Raw genomic sequence first — 21,802 nt, 5'->3', positions numbered from 1 at the left:
ATCAGAGTACGTATGATCTAGTACCGCCGTATGATCAGAGTTATTGGCGCCTTTCCAAAATAGACTCGGAACTTTTGCACTGCTAACAGAACTGCAAGTGCCTCTCTCTCGGTCGCGGAATAGTTTCTTTGTGTTTGATTTAAAGTTCGGCTAAAAAATGCCACGGGCTGCTGAATTTGTGAAAGTACCCCTCCTACCGCATAATCCGAAGCATCCGCTGAAATTTCTAAATTCTCATCCTTTTCAGGAAATTTCAACACAGGGGCTTGCGTTAATGCTTGTTTTAATTTTTCGAAAGCACTATTGGCTTCGGCCGTCCACGAAAATCTTGCCTTTTTCCTTTTTAATTTTAACAATGGTTCAGCAATACCTGCAAAATCTTTTATAAAGGACCTATAATATGAACAAAGTCCTAGAAAAGAAGAGAGCTTCTTCGCCGTGTTTGGAGTCGGATACTTTTGTACAGCAATTATTTTTGATTCGTCTGTCTCGATTCCTTTCTGAGATATTTTGTAACCTAAATATTTTATTTCAGGTGCTGCAAATTTGCACTTTTCGACATTAACTTTTAGACCGGCCTCATTTAATAAAGAAAACACCTGTCTTAAATCCTGTACATGTTGGTCGAGATTATCACTAGTAATAATGATATCGTCTAAATAGATAAATGTGGACTTTCCAAGAACAGGCCTTAACACAATGTCCATACATCGCAGAAATGTTGCCGGTGCCCCTAAAAGGCCAAACGGCATACGCAGAAATGCATAAGTGCCAGACTTGGTTATAAAAGCAGTCTTAGGTACGTCCTCAGGCCTAACCCCTATTTGAAAATAACCAGTCGTTAAGTCTAAAGTCGTCATATATTTGGTCGATGTTATGTCCCTTAGAATTTCTTCAATAATAGGTAACGGATATACCGGATATTTAGTTATGGAGTTTAATTTACGGCAGTCAATCGCGAATCTCCACCTTCTTGGATGTGTCAATGGATAGTCATTATTTTTCTTACATAAAACCACCGGGCTAGCATAACTACTTGAGATGGGCGTTATGATCTTTTTACGTAGCATATCGGTTATATGCCATTCTATAATTTTTCCTTATTCTTATCATACCGGTATGCTTTGTGGCGAACTGGCATTGAATCTCCGGTGTCAATACCATGGTTAGTAACCTGAGTAAATCCTGGAATATCACTAAATAACGAAGCAAATTCACTTACCACTTGTCGGATTCTTCGTTGCTCTTCATTAGGCAGGTGGTCAAGGTTTAACATCGGCAGTTCAGCCTTTTCTTCTCGAACTGGTTTCATCGTCAGCTTAAGGGACGCTTCATTAAAATCCAGCATTGCTTGTGCCTCTGAAAGAAAATCTATTCCTAAGATAATATGTGCTTGCAGATTCTTTACTATGAAAAACATAACCTTTACTTGTTCGTCCTTGATACGGATGTATAGTGGTAATTTACCTATGCACTTACATCTTTCTCCTTGCGCCGCTAACACTGTCGTATTATCCGAATTATATATGCGGTATTTCCGAAAATACTTCCTAAAAAAATCTTCTGCCACACGGGAACACTGCGCGCCTGTATCCAGGAGTGCGGTGGCTGGGATATTATTCACCAACACTTCAATCTTAGGAAAAGTCAAATTTTTCACCATTACTGTATTTAACTTGAAGGAAGAGGGGTTTTCTTGGCCTTCGGATTTCCGCACCCTCCCGTCAGCAGAAATCCGTTTTAGTTTAAATCCTTTTTTGTTTCCATGCTTTCCTTCTTTTTCCACTGGCCTTGAGACTTTTTTCATGGGTTGCTATTGAACTGTCGACGTTCGCCGGCTGTTTTTGAACGCTCGGGTTTCCTTGCCCACTGATTCGCTTTGCTTCCGTAGCCGTGTGCTTGAATTTGCTGTGGTCTTGGCGCACCAAATTGGTTTCGTTGTTGATATTGGCGTCTTCTTTCAATATCCGCCGTTCTTCTACTTTCAAACTGGATTGCTAGCTCAAATAACTTTTCCAGTGTAGTCGGATTTCTTAATTCAATAAAGTCTTGCACTTGGGGAAGTAACCTCGGCAAAATCACTTGAATTATCTCAGGATCTGTACGGTTTCCATACAAGAGTTTGAAGACGTGAATTTTTCTTAAAATAAAGCTTGAGAGATTTTCGATTCTTTGCTGATATATGCTGAAAAGTTCCGTTTCTAATTTCGCACGATCCCTTACGACAGGGAAGGCTTTTACTAGGGCAGTCTTGAAATTTTCGTAAGTATAGGTGGGACTTCCTGCTTAACCCAAGAGACTCTGCCTTTACATTTGAACCAGTTAAGCGTTTGGCCCCTCAAAGCGCTGGTAGCTAAGGTAACTTTTTGAAACTCGTGCACGGGGTAGAGCATGAAGTGGTCATCCAATTTTTCCAAAAAACTGGTTACCGGTGAGTTTCCATTAAATGTTGCTTCTGGTTTCATCGAAGCGCGCATGGTCTGGACGATGTAACCAAATCCTTCCAGGGCGGCAGCTGGCATTTCTGGATTCTGAGCCGCTTTTGCAGGCAGGACGGGTTCTTCTTGAAACTCGGCCATGGTTATTCTTCTTCGTTGGGCGCCACTATCAGGTTCATTGTTCCGCCTTACTTTCTTTGGGAACATGCAAAGACCCTGACTCGGAACAGGGAGCTTACTAAAGCTATGTTCAATAAATGTGGGAAGTAGACAGGATACACAGGAAGGGTATACAAAACCCTTTATTTTTCACTCTTTACAATAATTTCCGTACTTCGGAATACAGAGACCAACTACTTGTGGTCTGAACGTAAGAATATAAAATATTTAACTAAACGCTAACTTAACTTTGGAATAATAAACGTGGAAGATTGGCCGGATATTAACAGGAAGCCGTATGTAGTACAGAGAACTGTTAACACTACAATACGTTTAAAATTATCACGAGGATTAAACCTCTGGCCTGGAAGGCAAACGGCAACCGAGTAAAACTTCTAAGGCAAGCGGCCTGCTTCGACTAACTCCTTCCTCTCTCTCGCTTGGCAAAAAGCCACAACTTAAGTACTTGGCGTTCGCCAGAAAAATTTTGCATAAATAAGTTAACGCTTTTAATTCTGGCCGGAAGTAGAAAATAAGAAGTGATAGTAAAGATTTAAAATAAAATAAACGTTAGTAAAACTTAAGATCCTTACAGCTTGACAAGAGAAGACTAGTAGTACAAAGTGTACTTTTAAATTGCGTATTAGCCCATCACTCAATATTCTGTAACTAATCTCATTTACATCATCATCATCAGCTTCCATCAATATGGCTTTAAAACTGAAAGATCTGCACTGCATGCATTATCTATATTTAAGGAAACTTTATTAGCCAATAGAATGAACGACCAACATGCAGTATTTATCAGTGTAGACCTAAAGGGTGCATTTGAAAGCTTATGGTGGCCGGCTATTTACCAAGCTCTTAAGGAAGCAAAGTGTCCTATCAACTTATACAATATATTCAAAAATTACCTCTCAGATCATCACCTTCTTAAAAAAAGGAAACGGCTGCCCGCAGGGATCCTGTGCCGTCCCTTTATTATGGAACATTACTTTCAACAATATACTTAAAGCTCCCTGGCCTAGTCATACAAACATTCAAGCATATGCAGATGATATAGCCCTCCTCTCTTCAGGAAATACCCGTGAAGAATTACTCAAATGACTTTGGCATCTCCAAAGTACTCAAAGACCATTCATTTTAAATATAACCAAAGCTTATCGCACTACCTCCAATAGCTCTCTTCAAGTCCTTGCAGCCTTATTACCATCCCACATAAAAGTGGAACCAGAAGCAATAGCACAAATTGTTTCACTCTTTCGTATGCCAGCAACATTTCATGATAATAGCTTTTCTCCAACTAACTTTGAAGAAAAAAAAACAATCCATATGATACGCATCCCGCACTCCAGAGAGTTGGCATTTCCATAATCCTTACAGAAATACCCGAAAGCACATATAACATTACTATTTACAGAGATGGCTGCAAACTCGATAAAAATGTTGGTTGCGCATTGGTTGTTTTCCACAACAATCATCGCTTCCATGAATGGAAAGAACATCTACACCCCAACAATAGTGTTTCTCAAGGCAAAGCTTCCGCAGTAAAACATGCACTTCTTCATATAGAGCACAATAATCTGAAACTCACCATTATAAAAACAGATAGCTTATTGACACTCCATGCTATACTGGATCCTTTCCATAAGTCTCCCATCATTAAATCCATACAAACAATCCTACGAATTGATAAACAATTATGTATCTGACTCTCATGGATAAAAGCCCACTCTGGAAACACTGGCAACGAGTATTGGTAATGTTACGAATTTGGTATTTAAAAAGCTAATGTTAGTTCAATTATAAATTAAATGGTTTTATTTCTCGCGCAGTGCAGCGCGTGACGAATATTAAAAGAAAGCTAAGCCGGAAGATTGAAAATACAAGAGCGCGTGCATTAAATAAATAAATATCTCTTTTTTATTTCGAGAGAGTACCAGAAAATTCTAGCGCGTGAGTTTTAAAATCTTATAAAAGGAGGAAAACATCTCAGTTCGTAGTAGTTGCTTAGTTTGTTGTTGTTTAGAAAACTGCTCTTGTTGATTAGAAAACTGCTTTTGTTGATTGTAGCTAATTCGCGGATTAGCTTTCTTTAGCTGTTTTGAATTACGTTCTATTGGACATTTGAGTAGTTAAAAGATAACTACTGTGAGATATTGTAATACTGCATGATAATTTGAGAAAATTTAAGCATTTTTGTTGTGATAATAATAAATTTTGTTCATTTTTCATCGGACTTGTGCATTCATTTCATAACGAACCCGTACGCACGCAACAATATCTTTATGTATTCATTCCAAATTATGTATTTATGTATTATGTATTATTATTATTATTATTATTTATTCATTATGTATTATGTATTATTTATGTATTCATTCAATAAACGGCTGGGATCACGTAGTGGGGAGACGGCGCTAAACCAATTAACGAAATGGTAACGGTGTGGTGCCCGTCTTTCCCGTTCCTAATCCTAATCCTAATATCTCATTTGTATAGGACATAATTCTTTTATTAGTATAAGATATCATAGTCATAATTGTCGTTAGCTCTGTTCAACAGTCGTTTCCAGTGACTAATGGAATTTCATACTCACCCTGTATATTTTCTTACATATTCAGCAGTATTGTTTTAGAATAATTTTTCATAAATAATGTTTTATTATTATCTATTCACAAGTATTTCCTTCCTCTTTAAACTTTTGAATGCTTACTAACGTCTGAAAACGTGAATACGCTGAAGAAGATCAAGTTATCAAAATATATTTACTATTCTTCCTAATATTTTTGTAACTGTTTTTTGTTATTTCTTTTTTTATTGCAATTTTTTGGTTATTAATGTCTTCCTTTGTTAAATGTTGGGATACCTTTTCCCCAATACTTTAAATCATCAAATCGTGTACATATATTTCCTTGGTTCTAACTATTATTTAAATTCGTACTAAGCTCATCAAAATAGAAATTGAGACTAAATCACAATACAATTTAAAATGCATATTTTAATGCCTGAGCTGTGATCTGTGAGCTGTGATTTTTCATAAATAATGTTTTATTATTATCTATTCACAAGTATTTCCTTCCTCTTTAAACTTTTGAATGCTTACTAACGTCTGAAAACGTGAATACGCTGAAGAAGATTAAGTTATCAAAATATATTTACTATTCTTCCTAATATTTTTGTAACTGTTTTTGTTATTTCTTTTTTTATTGCAATTTTTTGGTTATTAATGTCTTCCTTTGTTAAATGTTGTTGTCTTCCTTTTCCCCAATACTTTAAATCATCAAATCGTGTACATATATTTCCTTGGTTCTAACTATTATTTAAATTCGTACTAAGCTAATCAAAATAGAAATTTCGACTAAATCACAATACAATTTAAAATGCATATTTTAATGCCTGAGCTGTGATCTGTGAGCTCATCATATGACTGTGTATTTGACCACGATAAATCCTTTAATATTCGTTTGCTTCTAACTGCCGACTGGATGATACCACATATAATTAGGAATCAAGATTGCCTAGCAGTGAAAGGTTCAGAACTATATTTCTTCTACATCTAATTACCGAGGGTTTTCTTTACATATGTTCGGGAACCAAGCCTGTCCACCGAGTAAGAAAGAAGATCGGAATTACCTTAAGTCCAAAAAAATAAAAAGAGTTTAATTAATCCTAGTGGCATATCTTCTGTGGAAATTTAAGACTTGTTAAGCAGGATGTTTTCAAAGTCATCTTTAGTTCAATTAACTTGAAAACAAAAGTCATCGTAGAAGATTATTTAAACCATTAAAAGGTCTTCTTTAACTTCATTAAGCTTTTATTTTGGGTCCCAGAAATTTTACTTGCAAGTACCGTTTCCTTTAGGTTTATCAAAAGGCGGGAAATCTTCAGAATTATTTTTGTACGCGGGTTGTTCTCGTTTTTTTTTTTTTTTTTTTTCCCCCCCCCAAGAATTCGATCATTTTGGGGGAATTTAGAGCATCTCTTATAACCGAAAACGAGCTTTTGCCACAATATACGTACGCTGATTTATCCATTTCCTTCAGAGGACAGGCATATGACCTGTGGTCTTCAGAACATTTCAAACGCTCAGCTTGTAATTTTTAACAGTTATTTTTTTGGCTTGAAGCATGTTATTTTTAAAATACTATTTTTCAGTTGCTGCTTGCTGTTTCACATTAGCCTCGATAAGCATAAAAATATATGGTAAAAATGTAAAAAATGTTCTTAAATTGTATCGAATGGTTTCTAGCGGTGGTGATCAGCGGTGGTGGTGGTTTTAGAGGCGATTGAGAGATCCGCTAAAGTATATTTTGGAAGTTGAAATGAATATTCATTCAATGTCTGATTTGGATCTATTGAACAGAATTGAAGCCTTTTTAACATGTTTATATATATATATATATATGTAACAGTTCTGTTGCGTAGTCGTCCCAGCATAGTGGCAAGAAGAGACGATGACGAAACTAGATTCTGACAAATCACCAATCTTTATTTTCACATGTATCGAATGAATTTGCCAGACACTTATTCAATCATAGTTAAATTTCTATGTACATTGTTTTTCTAAAGAGGTGACGTATGCATTTGAGAAGCGTAGCTGCGCGAGGATGACAGAGTAGCACTTAGGGAAAAGAAAGGAATGGAATAATTAATTCGCCAGCGATATTTATTCTACGTCAGATGTAACTGTATAGACAAGCTATGATTGCTTAATTTGAGGTTGTTACATAACATAGAAGGATATCGAATTTCCGAGATTGGTGTGTATTTAATTATGGCAAAGCACACTGGGCCTATCTGCCTCAGGGGGGATGCCTTCGTGGAGGACTTTCTAAGGGAAAATGGCTCGTATACACGTTAAACATGGGGAAAACCACGAAAACGCCCATGCAGCCAGCCCGTTCGCGGGATTCGACCCTCAGACCGAACTACCAGTACTCAGCGTCTTTACCGCTCGGCCGCTGGTGGGCTCGAATTTGAGAGAATAGATGAACTTAGGGGAAGAGCACCAAATCTAGAATCCTTAATTTTGAGATCGCCAATTATTTTTAAAGCAGCTATCGTATTTTCTTATATCTTACGTATATAAAGTATGAGTGAAGAAAATATTACGGCATTAAATACATAAGCGAAACTGAAAATTTGAAACCATGCAAATGTTAAATTTCAGAAAAGGTAATTTCATCAATAATTTTTTAAATGAATTAATTATTTCTACTATACTTTAATTTATATTAAATTTAATCACTTTTTATTTCAGGTTTAGGATTTGCTTTCGCAAATACCTTGTTTCAAGTTGTGGTAAACCAATACTTTGAGAAATACCGAGCTACAGCATCTGGCATCGCTTTATCTGGAGCTTGTGTCGGTAGTCTAGCATTTCCCATCATGATAGAGGCCATTTTGGACAAGTTCGCTCTGTCGGGTGGTTTCCTCATATTGGGAGGTGTCGTTATGCATGTGTTGCCACCTTCGTTATTGCTGAAAGCACCACCATGGATTGAGAATCCACAGGAGTATGCCAGACAGTGTAAGCAAACCTCTAAATATTTCCGATTAATATTTTGGATATATTATTGTTTAATTCTTCACTTATTTCTGATTAGAAGTAGATTATCATTTATTGATGTGAAGTGATATGAAAACATTAAATATAAGCTCTGGTAAAAGATGAAATTATAAGCACTGTTTTCCAGTAAAAAAAAATCCTCCTCAAAAATCGTTATTTCTTAAAGTAATTTACTTTATTCATTGGCAAACTTCGCAGCATTCTAAAGTACCTATTATAAACATAATAATTTTCAAGGTACTTTTATATATAATTCGCAATAGATTATTATGATTTTTATGATTTTTAATTTCTCGGTATGTATATGGTGTGTAACTCTCCCATGTTATCTATGATTATGATCACATTTTTGGAACTTAAATTATCTGAATATACACAAGACGAATAATTCCAAATTTTTTTGTTTTAATGCTAAAATCTCTTTAAAAATTTTTTATTTGCATAAAATAAATCCTAAAATACTTCTTTTTATATATATATTGCTTACCAAAGAAGTAAATTATTTACAACAGGATATTTATTTTTATATCTTTCTTTTATATTTAACTAGCGAAAGTACCCGATGAGAGTTAAGTTAGACTGAATGTAATGCGCATCTAACAACAGAGAGGACGATACGGCTGTAATCGTTCTCTAATAACGATGCAAAAACTACGATTGATAGTCATAAACTTTTCACGCTGATGCGATATGGAACCCACATAAAAAATTTCGATAGAAAAATAAGCTAATTCTTTCTCGACGTAGATTTTAATGATTTTCGTCTTTCTAATTAAATGGTCGTAAAAGCTTAAGTTCCATCCAATATTTGATCTATATTCCATTTTAGTCGATTAAATGTGGCAAAAAAATTATCATAATTGATCAGAAATCATATAACGCGAACAATCAAACAAACACAGAAACAGACGTTCTTCTTGATATGTATACATTGTGTAAAACTTACTAATTTTTGATTAACAAACTGTACGATTTGAAAGCGAGCAGTAGCATCACTTTTCGAAATAATGCATTTTTGTCTCCAACTCTCGAAACTGTTGCCATTCGGAAAAATGAGTGCGAAAATTAGCGCTTTTACGGCTGATTAAAGTCGTACGAAGATGGGAATAGTCAAAATGGCTTAACACGAATTTTTGGAATCGGGAATAATGTACTTAATGTTTGGAAATGCTATTTTTTTTCCATCGTAAACCTTAGAAATTTTTTATTAACAAACTCTAGGATTTGAAATCGAGAGGTGACAACTTTCATCCGTCTTGCGAGACTGTTACAACTCGGAAAAATGAGGGCAGAAATTATCGTTTTTCCGAATTTATAATTAATATCTCTGATTTTAGCTGCTTTTTTTGGAAAAAAGTGGACCTCGACCTTTTCCAGGACCCAGGAATGAATTGTAGAAAGTTTGGAAGCGATAGCTATAGTAGTGACTGAGTTATTAGAGGACAAACAAACATACTTTCTTGATCTATATATAGATATCTGGGGTCTTATATTTAATATCTGGGGTCGCGAAAAAAGTCTCAGTGATAAAAAGGGGTAGCGATTCAAAAATGTTTAAGAAGACCTGGTGCAGAGGATATGTTGCTTAGTCTTAATAGATCGTGCTGCATTAAAATTTGTTTCCGAAAAGAAATGCTTAAGAAATAATTATATATAAAAAAGCCGTGTTAAAATTCTTAGTTGCATGGGTCGAACAATGCAATCGAGGCTCTTGGTAAATATAAAACTCAGAGCTTCAAGACAGCATATGCATTTCTGGTTGATTCAAGTATTATCTACAGCAACAGAATATGAAATCTGGATTTTCAGTTTATATTAGAAGTACTGCTTCAAACATTAAAAACATTGTAAGGCATAAATGGAAAATATATATCAAAGTTGAAAAGAAGATAAATTTTTGGAGTTAACTTAGCTGCTTATTGCAAGACAATAAGTATATTTGATTTGTGAAGGATTATGGATCCGACTTATGCTATGCTTGCAGAGTTAGAAAATCGAAGTACTCCATTCAATCGAAGAAATTCCTGATGTAAGCCAAAGTTATCAGAAAAATGTGCAAGAGTGTTGAGAAAAATTGTATTAAAAAATTAAACCGTGTGTTCTAAAAAATAAAAGAAAACTCAGTATTCACCTGGACTTAACGTTTTTCTCTTGAGACTACGTATCAGAAATTTCAGAGGTTTAATACGTTCGATTGAAGTAAGGTGCAAAACACTTTATTTGATTGTGCCGAAAGGATAGATATGATTACTTAGACAGGATTTCTTTTCAGAATAGGTTTTTGAATACTTTTAATCCATATTTAGAGTTTTATACATCGTTCTGTTAAGAAATATATTTCTTAGCAAATAAAACTAAACCTGTATTTAAAAACATCTTTTGTTTTATTATAAAAACCTCTTGCACTTTTCATTTTTACATTTCAGAAGGTAGGCACATTCGTGGTTCTGAGGATAATCTCACATCCTTACTCTGAATGCACTTACGTAGTTGGTTAAAGCTATGCAATAATCATTACAAAATTATCTGCTTTACATATTGGGTTTCAGGTAGCAAATAATAGGTTGAGTCAATATACCAAAATTGCAACATTCATTAAACGTCCAGAACTGAAACAAATCAAATTAATTACTATTGAACTGTACTCAGGAGCTGGTTGACTTTGTATTTAATAACGAAGATTATCATCACAAAGATATTTACTTTATTATACATTTATTAATCATTTTGTTACTGTAGAGAAACTATCTGGCTCCAAAACATTTCAAATTCTCAATCACAAAGCTGTAAGATCTGTTACAGCAAGTACACAGAAGAAAAAGAATACTCAATTCAAATTACGTAGGTCGAGAGTATAACGCGCTAGCAGCGCCTCCTGTCGGCAACTCTTAATCACTACCGAACATGCTCCCGACCTTGAAACCTTACGGGTTTCAAAATATTACAAATAGTATACACTGTTTTAAAGCACAATATAGTAACAAACAACTGTAAGAAATAGCAATACAATGGTTAAATTTTAAAATACACATTAAATCATAAGTGCAATATAAAAACTGGAAAGAAACACATTACAATATACAATACATAAATCTAATTACAATTCACAGGAAGAACACAAATGTCTCTCACATTTCTTTTTAACATTTTACCACCTGGTAATATTATGTTAATCACTCGAACTTTTTTATCTTTTCCAAAAATTATTTCTGCAATTCTACCTGTTAACCATTTTGTACTGGGCATATGCTCATCCTTGACTAACACAAGTGAACACACCTTAACATTATCTTTAACAAACATCCATTTACTACGTTGTTGAAGGTTATTTAAATAGTCTCTTCCATAATTTCCAAATTTGTTGACTATATTTTGTTATTTTTTGCCACTTTGAGAGCTTATTTTCTGGTATCTCAATAAGTTGGGGTTCAGCTATTGAAGTTAAAGGCCTCCCTATGAGAAAATGTCCGGGGGACAAGGTTTCAAAATTATCAAACTCGGATGATAAGGGAGTAAGGGGTCTAGAATTTAATACGCTTTCAATTTCTAGAATTACAGTGAGAAATTCTTCAAGAAACAGATGAGCATTGCCAATAATTCGTTTCAAATTAAACTTAAAAGATTTCAACCCGGCTTCCCAAAGGCCGCCGAAGTTTGGTGATTTAGGAGTGATAAACTCCACTCAATGTTTTCACTTAGCAGGTATTTAGTCAGTGTTTCATCTGGGTGTTTAACCAATTTATGCAATTTTCTGAGCTCAATGCTTGCACCCACATAATTCTTTGCATTGTCACTGAATAATTTTGCACATTTACCCCTGCGATTAAAAAATCTTTTCAAACAAGCTATAAAGGCATCTGAAAAAAGATCAGAGACAAAATCTAAATGGATAGCTTTGGTGCTTAAGCATACAAATATGCACACATAAACTTTGTTTAGTTTTCCCTTACGCTGATTTTTAAATTTAATGTGGAATGGTCCACAAAAATCAGTTCCAACATTACTAAATGGGTAAGAAGGTGTTACTCGTTCTTTGGGCAGATCACCCATTATCTGACTCAAAAACAGGTTTGTTTTTAAAACAAGTTATGCATTGAAAAACAACTTTACGACAACATTTCTGCCATTTAAGACCCAAAATTTACGTCGAACATGATACAATAATGCATTTGAACCAACATGCAAATACTTTAAATGATAATATCTCACAATTATTAAAGTTAATGGATGCTTATCTGGCAGAACAATTGGATTTTTCTTATATGTACTGAGGTCAGAATGTTTCAGTCTGCCTCCAACCCTTAGAACATTGTCTTTATCTAAAAAACAGTTTAAAGATTTTACCTTGCTGTTGCTGGGCACTGAGGCACCTCTCTCAAGATGTTTTATTTCATCTACAAACTCACCTTGTTGGACTGACCTAAAAAAATAGAGTTCCGCTCTTCTCAACTCGCTAAATGTAAGGTGACCTGTAAGCTTTTCATTTCTAACATTATTGATAAATCTAAATACATAGCACATAACATGAACAATAGTTAAATAATTATTACTCAAGGAAATAATATCATCAACTATAGAACTATGATTTAAAACAGTAAAGGCAATAGGAGAATGATCATTAGAGTCATCAGTTTATAGTTCATCAGAAAAGTCATCTAATGAAATTAGAATGTAATTATTGTCTACCGGAACATCAGTCCTTTCTCTCAAAAATTAGGATCCATGCCACCAAATGTCCCTGTTCAATAAAATGTCAGCACTGACTCCCCTGCTGAGGAGATCAGCTGGATTTTGCTTCCTAGGGCAGTGTGCCCAGGCACTGGTATCACTTAAACTCTGTATTTCGTTAACTCTATTGGCAACAAATGATTTCCATCGTTTCGTAGATCCTTTAATCCAATAGAGAGTTATTTTTGAATCCGTCCAAAAGAACACTAAGGAGAGCTTTATCAAATCCACTGTTTTCTTGACTTTACTCGCTAGTCGGGCGGCAAGCAAAGCACTGAGTAATTCTAGTCTCGGAAGAGAGATTTTCCTTAGTGGTGTCACTCGACTCTTGCTAACCAATAAATTCACTTCGATGTTATTATCCTGCACAACTCTTGCATAAATAGCAGCACCGTAAGGTTTTTGGCTAGCATCGCAGAAGCAGTGTAGTTCTAAGATATCGGTTGGTTCTTGTATATTTAAACTGAGCACGTTTCTAGGAACTCGTAACTCTGAAAGTTCAGGAACCTCGGAGCACCACTGAAGCCATAAGTTTTGTAGATCTACAGGTATTTCTTCATTCCAAGAAATGTTCTTCATCCATAAAACATGTAGAATGAACTTTGCACGAATAGTTAACGGCGAAAGCTACTCAAGCGGATCAAAAATCCTTCCAATTGTACGTAGCAGGAATCGTTTGGTACTTTCGTTTTTAGACATACTGTCCACTAGGCTCTGCTTTCCCAATATTAGACAATCTTCAGCAGGATTCCACGACAGTCCCAAAACTTTAATAGTGTTGACTTGTGGCTGTGTATCGAAACCTTCACGTGTCCAAAACTGCATCAATGTATTGTCATTCGTAGTCCATTTTCGCAGCACCATGCTAGCTTGGCTCATAATTAATGTAGCTTGAGTGTAGATCTCAAAAGCATCCGACACATTATCAGCTCCAGAAATAAAATCATCCACATACAAACAGCGGTCTAAGCATTCTGTTGTAGTCGGGAATTCTTCAGAGTGCTTTCTCATGTGAGTTTTCAAAGTAGCAGTCAAAAGGAATGGACTGCTCGTAACACCAAAAAGAACACGATTAAATCTGTAAACTTGAATTTTACCATTTTCTTCCCACAGAAAACGAACTGCATCTCTGTCCTTTTCGGCTAATAAAATTTGTAGGAAAGCTTTCTCTATGTCTGAAGTAAAGGCGACTTTGTTTAATCTGAAATTAACAAGAATGTCGAATATGTTCGAATTCAGGTTTGGCCCTGACCACAGGCAATCATTTAGACTTAAATGCTTAAAGTTATAACTGGAACTTGCATCAAATACTATTCTCATTTTTGTAGTTGCACTTTCCTCTCTAAAAACTGGTTGATGTGGCAAATAAAACACAGGTTTATCAACAAGTTCCTTAGGACATCTAACTTTCTCTATAATATTCTTATTTTCATAGTCTTTTAAAGTTTCAATATACTGCAAATGAAGATCTGGATCTTTTTGAAGTCTACGCATAAGTAAATTAAGTCTGTTTTTAGCAACCATGAAGTTGTTATTGAGCTCTCCCCAATCTCTTTTCCATGGTAACTAAACCTCATACCGGTTATCTTTAAAACGAACAGTTTTTTCAAATGTTTCTAAAGATTGATCTATCTCATTTTCACTGGGATCATCTTTAATTCCTATAGACTCAAGTTGCCAAAATTTTTTAATTTCATTTTCTATATCACTATAATTATTAATTAATCCACAGTGAACCGTTCGCGTATTTTTAATATCTGAACTTAATATACTACCAGTGGCTATAAAGCCAAAAACAGAATTTTTAAATCTTAGCTCTGAATTGGGTACTTGAACGAATTTTAAGATCTGATAGAACATCTCTGCGCCTAATAATGCATCAATTTTTCATCTTTTATAAAAGTTTGGATCAGCAAATTTAATGTTTTGAGTAAAATGTTCAGTCGGAACTTCTATATTATTTATTGGTACGGAGTCCGAGATTTTAGGCACGCACAAAAATTCTACTCATTTCAAAGTCAATACCGTTTGAAATAGAAGCACATACTTTAGAATTAATACTTATTCTCGTGTTATTTAATCCAGAAACCGCAACAGATATTTTTTCTCTTTTAATCCCTAACGAATTAGCACATTCAATCGTTAAGAATGACGTCATCGAACCTACATCACACAAAGCGCGAACTGATTTTACTAATTCACCATAACAATCTCTGATTAAAATGTTCGCAGTAGAAAGTAAAACATTTTTGGTCTGACACATTCCGTTTACAGCTGTGCGGACGAAAATACTTTCTGTATTGGTAGAAGAGGCATAAACAAATTTTTCAGCATTCGGATTGAGACTGACTGTTGTCTTCTCCCCCCCCCCTACTTCCGTCTTTGAAATATGAGCATTTTCGGATTTATTTTGTTTTTCATTTTCGAAATGTAACAGCGTTGAATGCTTTCGTGAGCATTTTTGACATCGATAATTAGACGAACACGTTCGAACCGAATGGTTTTTCAAACAATTAAAACAAAGCTTATTTCTTTTCACGAATTCACACCTGTCATTGACAGAAAGATTTATAAATTCCGGACACTTATATAATGAATGGAATTCTTCACCACGGCATTTTATGCACTTCAAATTTATGTTTTTCGTATTAGAAGTGGATATCATACTCGTAAGTTTATGTGGAGAATTATTAATCTTTTTTACCTCCTTTATTTTACTAAATTGAAGCGTTCTCGCTTGGCTTTGTAAAAACGAAAGTAATATTTCAATCGTACCGAATTCTTCCGAGTTTTTTAATTCCTTCTCCCACCAGTATCGAGTTGATTTATCAAACTTATCCACTATCAAATATACAATCATTATTTCCGATAAGTTTTCTACTTTTTAAAATATTTAAAGTTCGAATACATTCGTTCGTTACATCAATTAAATTTAGAATAGAACTAGATGTCTCGCTAATACTCGGCTGATTCAAAAGCTTTTTTATTATAGTATTTAAAAGCTCACGTTTATTCGAATACCTATTTTCTAAAAGTTTCCAAGCTATATCGAAATTTGTATCCGAAATAAAAATAGACTGTATTACTCTCAGAGCTTCGTCCTTACAACTAGCTTTTAAATATTGCAATCTCATTGCATTACTCGAACTAGATTTGTTTTCTATTACACTAGCTTTAAACATATCTTTAAACATTATCCAATTCTCTATTTTACCATTGAATGTCGGTACCGATAGCGTCGGTAACTTAACATCCGAAAACACATTTGAATTATTATTACTCGGCACAGAAGAAACAGAATGTTCAGAGTTCATCTTATTTTTTACAACTAATTTACGTTTAATCATCAAAAGCAACTCATCAACGACATCATCTGTATCTTCTTTATCCTTAATAAAGTTATCCAATTCGTCGGGTTTACATGTTTCAAAAATTGAATAAAATACAGATTTAAGTTCGTTAGAAATTTCATTAGTTTTGGTTTCAAATAGCTGCAACGCAACTGAATCTGAAACATATAATGACGAAACAACTTTATGCCTCGTCAGTGAACTTTTTAACACTCTTTTTCTAGTTTTTAGAGCTTCCATATTTATTACAGTTATACTCTTCAAATTTAATAGAGATTAAAATGGGAGAGCTCACCTTCGATTCTCGACGAACCACTTGAACTGTACTCAGGAGCTGGTTGACTTTGTATTTAATAACAAAGATTATCATCACAAAGATATTTACTTTATTATACATTTATTAATCATTTTGTTGCTGTAGAGGAACGATCTGGCTCCAAAACATTTCAAATTCTCAATCACAAAGCTGTAAGATCTGTTACAGAAAGTGCACAAAAGAAAAAGAATACTCAATTCAAATTACGTAGGTCGAGAGTATAACGCGCTAGCAGCGCCTCCTGTCGGCAACTCTTAATCACTACTGAACAACTATATAGTCTTTCACATGCATTTTTTTAGATTATATACGTTCCTTATTACATTCTACAACTTCTAGATTACTTCACAGAAGTCCGCCGCTTTTGAAACATTTCTGAATCCATAATTGTGTTCATCTAAATTTTTAGAATTTTCTCAAAATAACTACCCTTAGTAGAATTTCACTTTACAAAGCAAAGTAAATATATTTCAAATCTATCGTGAAATATTCCCCGTACAATTATTATTAATAATAATAAGTAGAATTATTCTAATTATGTTCCTAGCCCCTAGCTTTTAAACTAAGTATGTACACTGCTCAAAAAAAAAAAAATGGGACAGTCCTATATCTCCCGATCTACTGGGCCGATTGACAAAATTCAAATTGCGTTCTTCATGTCTCGAAAGCGCGACTTAGGATACATATTAGATTTATATATAGCACTATTCTAACATAGGTATTTTGACACAAAATCGGACTTTTTCTGAAATAACATACCAATTTTTTTACATATTTCGATTCTACGACTCAAATTACGCCTAAATATGAAATTTTGTAAAATTTGGAGCGAAATTTACGGAGAAATTCACAAATTTATGTTGGCACTTTTTTGTCAGTTTGCGCCAAGAATACTTCACTTGGCGAACTTCTTAATATATGGCAACCTAGTTTCCTTAGGAAAAAAAGTCACCATAGTTCCTTTTTTCCAAATAATATTCTTTATATTATATTTTTAATTATAACTTTTATTTGTAATTTTTTCTTTTCGAATTTCATTTTAATTGTTTAAGTTGCATGTTTTTTTTTTTTTTTTTTTTTTTTTTCCGAATAACTGTTTTAAAAATTTCTATTTACCTATTCGAACTGCGTAAATAAAGATGCAGCGTTTATTTATTTATTTTTTTTTTCAAATAGTTTTCTATATATATATACTTTCGTCATAGCTATTATTTTAGGTAATTTTTAAATTTTTATACTTTTGTTTGTGTTGCATTGTCTCTTCAGATAATTGTTTTAAAATTTTCTATTTATTCCTTCGAACTGAGCATTTTAAATATATTTATTAATATCAATTTTCCAGAATTTCATTTTATTTATTTGAACTGCGTTTTTTTCGGAAGAATACTTTGTAACCCAGACTACGAAGCGTTTGAAAACTGCATACTATATTAAAAGAGAAAATGCAGTAAAGCACAGTTTTACACGCCTTTCAATGTTCCGTTCAGAAAAAAATATATATAAATAAGAGAGATGTATAACCGATATTTTAACTTAGGATGACTTGCATACACTGCTTTAAACAGTTTTATCATTGTGCCCATTGCTTTACACAATTTTATCCTACATTTGGTTTCTTAAAATGTTATTCATATTTTAGTCAAATATTTTATTTTTGAAATCGCAAGAATCAAATATCATAAGATTGAAAAGTTTCAAATTTAAAAAAATACGAATACTAAATTTTACGAAAAAATTTATTTTTCTTCTCTGTTCCTTTACGCATTCTGAAAGTATATTGAAAAGTATCCAACTTTTCGAAACATTTTGGTATTTCTGACAATCATTTTAAATAAAGTTATCGCCTTCCATTTCATAAAGGCCCACAAACGTTCGAGCGGTAAAGTTGCTGAACACTGGTAGTTCACTCCGGGGTTCGAACCCCGGTAAACGGGCTGGTTGCATGGGCGTTTTCGTGGATTTTCCATGTGTACCGCGTATGACAGCTGGTTTCCCTTAGAAAGTTCTTCAAGAAGTATTTCGTCAGAGCCATTATCAGTCTTTAGAGGCTAAACATTTTGAAGCTATGAGATGAAAGGAAAGACTGGTTTCATCAAAAGGTTTTGGTTTATTTTATTATGACAAAGCACACTACAGCTATCTGCCAAAGGGGAGGGATGCCTTCCTGGAGGACTTTCTAAGGGAAACTGGCTCGCATACACGTTACACATGGGGAAAACCACAAAAATGCCCATGCAGCCAGCCCGTTCGCGGGATTCGAACCTCGGACCGAACTACCAGTGTTCAGCGACTTCAGTGTATCACATTTTTCATTTCTGCCAAATTGTTTAGATTATCACCATAAACAGTGCTTTTGAGATAACCTCATAGACAAAAGTCACAGAGGTTGAGGTCTGGTGGGAAGAGGGGAAGTTTTGGCCTATAAGACGTTCATTCGTGAAATGTTGCCTAAGTAACTATGCGACACTCTTGAGGTGGTGCCCAGCCCAGCATAAAAATCGTAGTATCTAAAATGCCACGTTACTGCAGTTCATGTATCACGAAACATTTTAATATTGGCTCTAAGTGAGCTGCAATCGCAGTGGTCCAGCTGTCGACTGCTCTTCAGAAAAAAATGGTTCAGTTATAAAACTAGCTGTCATTCAACAGTAAACGGTGTGAAATGACTGTTATGCAATCGAATGCAGTAGGAGAATGCAATGGAACTAGATAGATAACATGAGAGATTTCTTTGGCCCAAATCGATTAAAAGCGTTTTGAATCAGTATCTTCATGTTTTAGTGCCGAATTCAGGCTTAAAAAATTAAAAATTAGCGATCTGTAAGAAAACGATTTCCAGATTGTACGCACTTGTGAGAGTGATTTGCGATCTCACATTTTCTAATCGCTAATTCGTGGTTTTCACGGACGAAATTCTCACTTACAGGGATGGCGCACTCGACATTTATCGAATTTAACTTCTTTAAATAATAATTTGCCTACTTCAAAGTTTCTTAAGGGTATACAACATATTAAACCCGTTTAACAAAAGGTTAAGTTAGATTCCGACCCATATTTCGTTTAACAATATTTCATACAGCGCCATTTCCCCCCTGGTGGTGAGGTTTCGAACTTCCTTTTTTTCGCGGAAAATAAATTCCCATGACCTCCTTTACACGATTTTCCAAGTTTGATAACATTTGATCCAGTAGTTTTCCTTTTATGACCGTTTCAATGTGGAACTTTAATTATAACCACTCTGTATATTATTAAATTTTAATTTGAAGCTATGCGTTATATGTATACCATGCGTAAAATTTTCGCTTTTATGGAAAAATAAAAAATCGAAGCAAATATACTTAGTATAATGGACCAAAACTGAAAACATTTCCCCTCCCTCCGAAAATAAAATATTGAAATTTCGAACTTGAATTTACTGGGTTATCGAAATATTTAATTTGACTTATCTTCTAAGTCCTAGTTCCGACAACAATTCCGTCAAAAATTCCGAATTACTTAAGCTAAATTTAAAGATTTAGTATATATTCACTGTATGTTAATAAAGTAATCAGAGTGTAATAAAAATAGATTATAGAATTTACGCTAATGTAACTTTTTGTCTGACTGCACAACATGTAATGGAAGAGAAGGTTTGTAGAGATCTGTTTTTCACATGCCTCTAAAAGTAGATTTCATATTAATTTTGTCTCTTCAATGTCAAAAAACTTTCCTTTGAGAGGCAACTTTAGTTTTTGAGAAAGAAAAAAAAAATGACAAGAAGACAAATTTGAAGAACATGCAGGACGATTGAATATACATACTTATTTTCGGAACACAAGCGGTTCTCCGACTGGTTATTGAATAATGAAAAGATGCATTGTCATGCAATACAAAACATTTGGAATACGTTTTCTGGCTGAATAACGTAAGATTAAAAGTCATCTGCTTAATTCACATCCATTTACAAGTCAACTACTCGGGCAATTGCAGAATCGTTTTGATCCTGAGCTTGTAAGACAAACCTAATATCACTGGATTTAAAAACTTCTTTAATTTTCCGAGAACGTTCCTTCTTTAGCTCATATTCCAAGAATATTAAGTGAATACAATCATTGCCAAAGAAATTGAATATTCATTTGCACTACGGCTTGGTAGTTTACTAACGAGTTAACAAAACTTAAATTCTCCTTTTTGTGTCAAAGAATACAACAATATTTTAAATATTTACAAATAAAATATTAAATTGGAGATTTAATTGGAGCCTCATCAGTTGCCTAGCATTTGAAAAAGAAAAGATTGTTAAATACTAATTGTTTGCTGCTCAGTCTAACCCAGGCTGCATGGTTGGTTTTCGTAGTTTTTTAGGTTCTCTTTACAAAGATTCTCTATGAAAGCATCTTAATCAAATAGCTCTCATGTTCTTTCTATGTTCAAATAACCAACTAACCTAGTTTAAGCGCGATTTCCAAGTGAAGTTACTAGTAAAATCCGAATACTCATTAAAAATCATGTAGCTAGCCAATCGGGAGTAACATGAAAGATACGGAACGAATAATTGAAATGTTGTTACGGTAGGCTGTTCCTTAACTTAGATGGTCATTCCTTAATTAAATAGCCCACCAACAGCCGAGCGGCAAAGACGCTGAACACTGGTAGTTCGGTTCGAGTTTCGAATCCCGCGAACGGGCTGGCCGCATGGGCGGTTTTGTGGTTTTCCCCATGTGTAACGTGTATACGAGCCAGTTTCCCTTAGAAAGTCCTCCACGAAGGCATCCCTCCCTTTAGGCAGATAGCCCTCGTGTGCTTTGCCATAATTAAATAATCCAATTCAATCCTTAATTAAATATAATTGATTTGTAAATTCTACTAGAACTGACGGTAAGAATTGAAGTGGAAATAAGTAATATGGTGTGCAATCTTGATTAATATAAAATTAAATATATTTGCATAGAAAAATGTTTGCATTCAGACAGAAAGTTTTTTGAAATATTTGCAATTACTTTATAAGAAGGATTTATTAATAACAGTAATAATTACTTATTATATTACTGATGATTAGGATTCAGTTCTTGACAATTACATTCTAAATTAGAATTTTAAGGATATAATGAAAATACGCTACGCACAAAAATACATTTTAGGAAAAAAATGAGTTGATTTTTTATGTTTTAAAACTTCTTAAATTCATTTAGTAAACATCGTATCCTCGTTGTTTATTGAATCCAGAATGTTGGTGTCGTTTATATAATTATTCTTACTT

The 21,802-nt window shown here is 34.2% G+C and overlaps 1 protein-coding gene across 1 annotated transcript in view; it reads left to right on the top strand.

The window, feature by feature from the left end:
- LOC118198988 (putative monocarboxylate transporter 5) overlaps nt 1-21,802 on the top strand; it is a 58,013-nt gene that overhangs the window by 15,591 nt on the left and 20,620 nt on the right. The window contains exon 3 of the mRNA XM_035370768.2: nt 7,861-8,130. Within this exon, the coding sequence (XP_035226659.1) occupies nt 7,861-8,130 (270 nt within the window). The remainder of the gene's footprint in view (nt 1-7,860; nt 8,131-21,802) is intronic.

The sequence above is a fragment of the Stegodyphus dumicola genome, chromosome 1, assembly GCF_044657685.1.
Source record: "Stegodyphus dumicola isolate Sdum_Otavi_A_Nest chromosome 1, ASM4465768v1".
NCBI lineage: Eukaryota > Metazoa > Arthropoda > Arachnida > Araneae > Eresidae > Stegodyphus > Stegodyphus dumicola.
This window is presented reverse-complemented; position numbering and strand designations above follow the sequence as displayed.